The sequence below is a fragment of the Pseudovirgaria hyperparasitica genome (assembly GCF_010093815.1).
Source record: "Pseudovirgaria hyperparasitica strain CBS 121739 unplaced genomic scaffold EJ05scaffold_6, whole genome shotgun sequence".
In the NCBI taxonomy this organism is placed as follows: Eukaryota; Fungi; Ascomycota; class Dothideomycetes; order Acrospermales; family Acrospermaceae; genus Pseudovirgaria; species Pseudovirgaria hyperparasitica.
Window position 1 is genome coordinate 454,627 of NW_022985554.1, and position 7,348 is coordinate 461,974.

Here is a 7,348-nt window from a genome sequence, read left to right on the forward strand (position 1 = left end):
AGGAAAACGCTAGTTCTATAGTAGTACACTGTTGAAATATTCCTTTTTAAAGCTGTCTCACAAGCAACCAGGCTCGGAGTCCGAACGTAACGATACCCAACTCCCGATTCGGAAATTAGATTTCCGACTTCGCTCCATTCGACAACAATCACAAATCGGCCATGGATGGCCAGCACAACGTCAACTGCAACCCTAGCCAATACTCGCTATCACCGAATCCTTGCGATCCACTAACGGCGCCACCTGCCTCTTCTTCAGCAACACCTTGATCTGCGGATTGGGCATGTACCCGCCCGCGCTCTTGATCCGCTTCGGCTTAACCTGATCCTCATCCCTGAACTTCAACTCGTAATTCTCAATCAAGTGCATGATGATCAACTTGACCTGCTCCACAGCATAGTGACGCCCAGGACACGCATGCGACCCATGCCCAAAAGACAGCGAATCCGGACCCGTAGCCACAAAATGATGCTTCGTGTCCTGCCCTGGCTGCTCGCGCAGCTTGCTCCAGCGGAACCCGTCGAAGCTATCCACGTCCTCCCACGGCGTAGGGTCCGTGGCAATGGCCACGTGCGTGCCCGCGGGAATCAGCGTGCCGTCCTTGAGCACGATGTCCTGCATCGCCTTGCGGCGAAAGTGGATGATGAGGATCGGGTGGATGCGCTGGCCCTCCTTGAGGAAGCTGTCGAGCTTCTTCATGCGCGCTACGCTCGCCTTGGTGGGCTTCAGCTCTTCGTCGCCGATCTCCGGGACTTCGACGAGGTCGCCGGCTTCCTCCTTTGCGGCGGCGGCTTCGGCGCGCAGCGGCTCCGCGTACCAGGGCCGTTCGGCGAGGTCGTAGATGGCGTTTGTGGTGACGGTGGAGGTGGTGTGTAGGGCGGCGAGCGAGAGGACGAGCAGGGTGTGGGCGTGGATGTCGAGGTTTGCGCGGTACTTTGCGTCGGGGGCGTTGCGCAGGTTGAAGACGGACAGCGAGGGGGTGGTGGACTTGTCTTCGTAGCAGGCCATGTTCTTCTCCAGGACCGGCTTGACGAGGCGCTTCATGGTCTCGAGGGCGGTGTTGACGTTCTGGATCTCCTTGAGGAAGTACTGTGCAAAGGGCCGGAGTAGCGGGTGGTAGGCGCGGATGGCGCCCATGGCGGTGAAGGTGTCCTTGGTGAAGGACATGGTGGTGCGGATGTATTCGGGGTCGCGGTTGAGCGGGTTGCCGACGAAGACGCGGCCGACGGCCAGGGCGACGATTTTGAAGATCTTGGACATGATCTCGACTTCGGTCCAGTCTTCGCACGTCGGCATGAGTTTGGAAAAGGCGATTTCGATTTCCTCGTTGACGTCGGGCTCGAGCTTCTGGAGGTTGCGGGTGAGGTCGCGTTTGACACTCGCGCGGCCGACTTCGACGTTGCCGCCCACGGCGCTGACGGAGCCTAGGCTGTAATGGGGGAGGAAGCGTTCGTCTTGGTCTTCCATTGCGCTGAGCTTGCTGTCTGGGAGCGACTTTAGCTCGTCGAGCTTGTTGATGGGGAGGATGACTGTGTCCGCGTGGACTTGGGGGATCTTGTAGTATGTAGATTCGGATCCATACTGTGCGTGGTGTCAGTATAGATGGTCAAGATCAGGCATGATAGTAGACTCTTACCTTCTTGTATCCTTCTTGGATGAGCTCGTGTATTTGTGCTGGTTGCGGGCCGGAGAATTCATCTGCTATGTTTGGTGCCTTGAAGTCTTTTGTGTGATACTTTTGATATAGGTAAAAGGCAGCTGAGAGGAGGCCTAAAGCTACAGCGGCAACTAGTAGCTCAGGATGGGACTGGACAAGGGGTTTTAATTGGGTCAACATCTCGGGATGTGGAATTCACTCATACGAAAACGGCAATCCGAAAAAAAGTGTAAACGAAAAAAGACCTGAAATGACTTGGGGGATGGTCAATTGTGTCTCTGTCTTAGCCTTGGCTTTACCGGGACTTGAGGATATTATATCGAGCCCCAGCCTCGACTCTCAGTCGACCAGATCCCATCGGATCTGACTATGATGTCCATGTTTGGAGCAAGTCGGGCGTTGCAACACCGGCTTCTGCGTCATACCTGTGGCACTCCAGACGTGGTAGTCGGAGCATCGGAGGTTGGTATGTGCATTGCAAAAACCTCGATCTCCTTGAGATTTCGGGATGACCACGCGTTCGACCTAACCCGGGTGGGCAGATATTATAACTGCATGTTGCGTGAGAAGGGGCCCACACGTGATGTGAGTATTTTCGTATTCCGTATTCATGAAACAAGGGTTCTGGCGATCTTGCCAAGTGTAGCCAAGATATCCCAAGCAAAGCCAAGTTTGCGGCCGCTAGTGATGTTGCGGTTAGCCGGCCCGCCGCCTGGAAACGCCGCTTCGGTAGCTCTTCCGCGATTGCGCTCCGCAACCACTGCTGTAAACACTGTTCAGTTGCGGCATGTTGGCGCCGAAGCTTGATCCTGTGTTTCAGATTTCACATGAACGTCATATCTGCCTGCGTACCTGACGATCATGATCCTCGTCCGTTCAAGCATGCGTTTCGACATGCCTCGCGTGTAGACTTCCGTTAATCTCTCCGTGAACGTGTCTCCACGCACTGCTCTGGCTCCAAGCAGCAGTAAGTATTCGTCGGGATACCTGGGCGCAACACAGGACGCCTCAATAGCATCATGCTCGCCTTTTCAACTGCCGGGCGAGACACAGCACCCCTGCTTCCCTAGAATCATCAAAGACATACACGAGCGTACACATATCATGGACCGGCACTCTCAAATCACAATTCCGCACATCACACATCCTCACAGCACCCTCACGCATATACTCCCACGGAAAGCGAACAAAACACACGCAATCCCACAGCTACGCCCCGGTACCGCTTACCCACCCGCCCCAAATAGCCGCCCAGAACACACTCTTACGGCCGTTAAAAACGCTGCCGAATATTTCAAGCATGACCCTCCGCATCGAGATCGAGACTCACCGCAAAAGGAAGCAAAGCAGAACGCGTCAGCGTGAGATGTACGCAGATACTTGTCCAGAAGGAGGGGATGGAGGGGGCGTAAAGTCTCCGCTTGCCGTCGGAGATATGATGATGATGGATGTTGGCCATGGGGAAGGGATCACGATATGGATATTGGGAAAGTGCATACTAGACGTGTTGGGATTGGCGTATTCGCTTGTAAGTTCGTCGGTAATGCGGACCTGCAGATTGCCTAAGACGGTATTGTGCATTTTGTTACGACTATGCGCATGCACATGCATACGCATACGCATACGCACACGTCCAACTCCCGGTCTCTATCTCACCACATCGCAAGATGTTCAAGTATCGAATCACTGCATGTAAAGCACGGTGCCTTCTCGCCTCTGCAGCCTCCAGTGTAGACACCAGCGCGACGGAGACATTTCCTCCTCTCTGGCGGTAGCAGTAGGCGCTACCACCCCTGTCCACAAACCACGCCATATCCTCATCCAACATCCATCTCAACGCCAGATCACATCCAGCCTTCAACCTATTATGAAGAAATCAAAGATATACCATCCCACAGAGCGGTCGTGTATGTAGTCCCACACGTAGTCTCGCAGCCACGAAAGCAGCCCCTCATGCAGTCTCACGATATAATACGATGCATGCAACACGGCACATGCATACGCATCCATACACGCACCCAATTCGTGCATGACACACAGTATTTCTTACTTCCCCATCTCAATTTACCCTTTACTTCACCCTTCACTTCACCTCCTCCCCGCCGATTCGATTCGATCTGATCCGATCCGATCAGTTCAGTTCAGTTCCCTCAGTGCACGCAATTTCCTCATTCGCACAGTTTCCGGCAATATGATATGAAGGAGTATGGTAGGATAAGCTTACTCGCACCCCTCCGCGCCATCACTGCACCAACCCTCTGCACAGATAGCGGGCGTCAAAGGATAGGGTAGCGAAAGTAGGGGAGGAGTAGGGGAGTAGGTGAATAAAACTCCGTTGTTGGCGGAGGGTATGTGATGTGTGATATGCCAGTCTGTGATAGGGCAGTATGTAAGCATGTGATATACCAACGTACGTATATGCCAGTACGCAAGTATCAGCTATCTACACGACCAAAGAGAGGGATTCTGGAGATTCTATGGTATGTTATACTGTGCTGTGCTATGCTGTGCTGTGCTATGCTGTGCTGTGCCAGCTGTGCTGAGATAGACAAGTGAGTAGGTGAGTGCTGTGCATACAGTACGAATAGGTATGTGTGAAGGGGACGGAAAGGGGGAATCGGGCAGAGGGATATGTATAAAGTGTATAAGTGTACAAAGTCCAGAATATGCAGAGAACCCAGCGACACCACAGCAGTCCTACTTTAACCGAGATCGAACGAGATCAAGGCTGCACTTTCTTTCGAAGTTCGAATATATGTCTTTCGAATGTATTATATGTCCTTGCGAGTAAACGGACATGATGAGTGAGTGCTTTGAAAAGTGTTTGGTGCTGCAAGTTATGGCTGCGTGGTGCTTTTCGGACGGGCTGCTAGAACGTGCTGTGCTATCAGGGGCTGAGGGGGAGGTAGAGACAGAGAGATTGTGTGAAGTGTGGTTAACAACGGAGAGTCCTGTCTTTGCTTCGCTTTTCGTGTTTGGAGTGAGGTGTGAAGTGTGAAGTGTGAAGTGTGAAGTGTGAAGTGTGAAGTAGGTGTGGAGCGCCGCAGTCGTGAGCTGATTAGTACTTCTTCCATGTCTGTATAATCTTTATGAGTCCACGGTCTCGTGGAAGCCATAATGCCATGCTTCCATAATGCCATGGTTCCATAATGCCATGGTTCCATAATGCCATGCTTCCATAATGCCATGCTTCCACAATGTCATGCTTCCATAATGCCATGGTTTCATAATACCACGAGTCCATAGTTCCGTAACAGAAGTCCACAGCACAAACCTACAACACCCTTACCCCTCCTTTCTTCGCTAAACCAAGCAGTGCCCCCCCTTCTCCGCGGAAGTATCCACACACCACGACACCAAACAAAAAATACAAACAAGCAGTGCAGAGAAGCAAGCACGTAGTATGAACATAGTGAAGAATTGTATTTGATGTATCCATCCCATCCCATCCCATTCTCATTCCCACTCAATCCCGTTCCTGCTCCTTTCTGCCGATAGTCAAGCAGATAAAACACACGATAGTAATACAAAAGCAACAACCCCATCCATCACTCCCCATCGCTACCCACACACACCCCCAAAGCATCATGATTCGAAAAAAACACCCCCATATACGCCATCGCCATGCAAATCATTTCAACCCAGTCACAACCCTGCACTCCACTCCAACATCTACCCCACCTTCCGAATAACAACCTCCACATCCTCGCCCTCCAACGGCGGCAAAATCCCCACCGAAACCGCCTTCGTATCCACCATCCGCGCCAACCTCTCCCAACTCCGCTCCACCCCCTCCGGCAACCGCACATCAAACCGCGTAAACGCAATCCCGACAAACGTCAACACCGCCTTCAGCGCAATCGCCCGGCCAGGGCAATACGTGCTCCCGCCGCCAAACGGGCGGAATTCCTTGCCCTTGGTGAGATCCTTCTGCGCGGAGGTCCAGCGGGCGGGGTCGAAGGTGTCGGCCTGCGGGCCCCAGAGGGAGGCGTCGTGGTGCATGGGGCGGTAAGGCATGGTGACGATGCCGTCTTTGCGGAGGAGTTTCCCGGCGATTTCGGTGTCGGCGGCGACGCTGCGGACGGAGAGGGAGGAGGTGATGTGGCGGAGGGATTCGTTGTAGACGGCCATGAGGGAGGGGCAGAGCTCGAGGGCGGCGGGGAGGTCGAGGTGTGGGTTTGCTGCGATGGAGGCTTTGATTTCGTGTTTGATGGTTGAGTGGAGGTGTTCGTCGTGCAGGATGTGGGCGAGGACCCAGAAGGCTTGCTTGTAGGCGTTTGAGTTTGTGACCCACATTGGGACGACGAACATGGTTGCCAGGTCGTCGGGGCCGAGGCCGAAGGCGCGGATCTTGTCCTCGAGGGCGGTGACCATGTAGGCTGCGTCGGCGCGGTCGGGCTGGGGGATGGCGAAGTAGGTGCGGAAGGTGGACTTGAGCTCGGCGAGGGCGTTGTGGACTTCCTTGGCCATGACGGGCGGGAGCTGGTAGATGAGCTGCCAGGAGTAGTCGTCGAAGTCGGAGATGATCTGGACCATGTTTGGCTGCAGGTCGGTGAGGGTCTTGTTGAAGAGGGCGAGGTTGAGGGAGTCGATGAGGACGGCGCGGGTGAAGGTCCAGAGGGACATGGTCATTTGGGTCTTGCCCTCGGAGCGGATGGCGTCGCGGGGCACGTTGTCCCAGGTCAGGGCCTTGTCCATGTGGTGGGACATGGAGGTCCAGATGGAGGTGAGGTTGGGCCCGGGGTTGAATTGCTTGCGGAAGATGTCGACGGCGTGCTCCGAGAGGGGCTTCTCGGCTGGGTTGCCCCAGCCCTTCTTCATGCCGTCGGCGCTGACTCCGAGCGACTTCATCATGTCCTTTGCGAACTTTTCGGTGCTGAGCGTCTTGGTGTTGCGGTAGACGGTGTTGATGTCCTGGGGCGCGGTGACAAAGTACATGCGCTGCCCGGCAACACGCATCATGTAGGGAATGCTGCTATTGTTGAAGTACTCCCGGCCGAGGCGGGCGGCCTTTTCACCGTCGCGGAAGAAGTCGATGGCGTGGCCGAGGAACGGGACCGTGTAGGGAACCTCCTTGGGCTCGCGTGGGTGAAGCAGCGGGTAGACTGTAAACGAGTACACCCGCCACACAATCCAGGCGAGACCCAAGCCGATGATCGTCAGGGTGGGCCATGAAAGCTCCGAGAGCTTGAACGTGGCATTGGAGGATTGCTCGACTACCTTTTCAAAAGCGAGGGCAAAGGAGACGAAGCCAAGGAGATGGTGTTTCACCGAGGAATCGTTCAGGGCGAGGCTGTTGGACTCCTGGTTGCGGACCTCTAGTGTCGCCATGATGTATTGTGTATGTGTGCGTGTATGGCAGAGATAATGAAGTGCTGGTGGTTGAAGTAGAAGAAGATCTAGCCAGCTAGGAAGGATATATATTCTAGGTTGAAATAAGGGATAGCAGAAAGTGTGTGAAGTGGGGAGGGGGGAGGTGAGTGTTTGAGTTAAGGAAGAGTGTATTCAATCAGTATTACATGCTCTTATATATCTCCTGGGGTTTGTGTGTTACAGCAGTCTCCATCATCCCTAGATCCTGCGAGACAGTATTCACCGTGCCCTTGTTGAAACGGACTATTTTCACACCATTGGCTGGGAGGGTATTTCGAACACGCACAGGAGACGGTTGACGTAGCCCAACTAGGAGCA

General features: G+C 54.1%; 2 protein-coding genes across 2 annotated transcripts; both read right to left on the bottom strand.

Moving 5' to 3' along the window:
• Window positions 1–192: 192 nt before the first annotated feature.
• On the bottom strand, window positions 193–1,837 carry EJ05DRAFT_537352 (cytochrome P450; the record flags this gene model as incomplete). Its single annotated transcript, XM_033749380.1, has 2 exons — window positions 193–1,581; window positions 1,637–1,837. The coding sequence occupies 2 exons, from the start codon at window positions 1,835–1,837 to the stop codon at window positions 193–195; spliced, it is 1,590 nt and encodes a 529-aa protein (XP_033601431.1).
• A 3,492-nt stretch (window positions 1,838–5,329) lies between these two features.
• EJ05DRAFT_509854 (cytochrome P450) lies at window positions 5,330–7,097 on the bottom strand (the record flags this gene model as incomplete). Its single annotated transcript, XM_033748130.1, has 1 exon — window positions 5,330–7,097. Exon 1 carries the CDS (start codon window positions 6,986–6,988, stop codon window positions 5,330–5,332), a length of 1,659 nt encoding a protein of 552 aa, XP_033601432.1. The 5' UTR covers window positions 6,989–7,097.
• Between the last annotated feature and the right edge of the window lie 251 nt (window positions 7,098–7,348).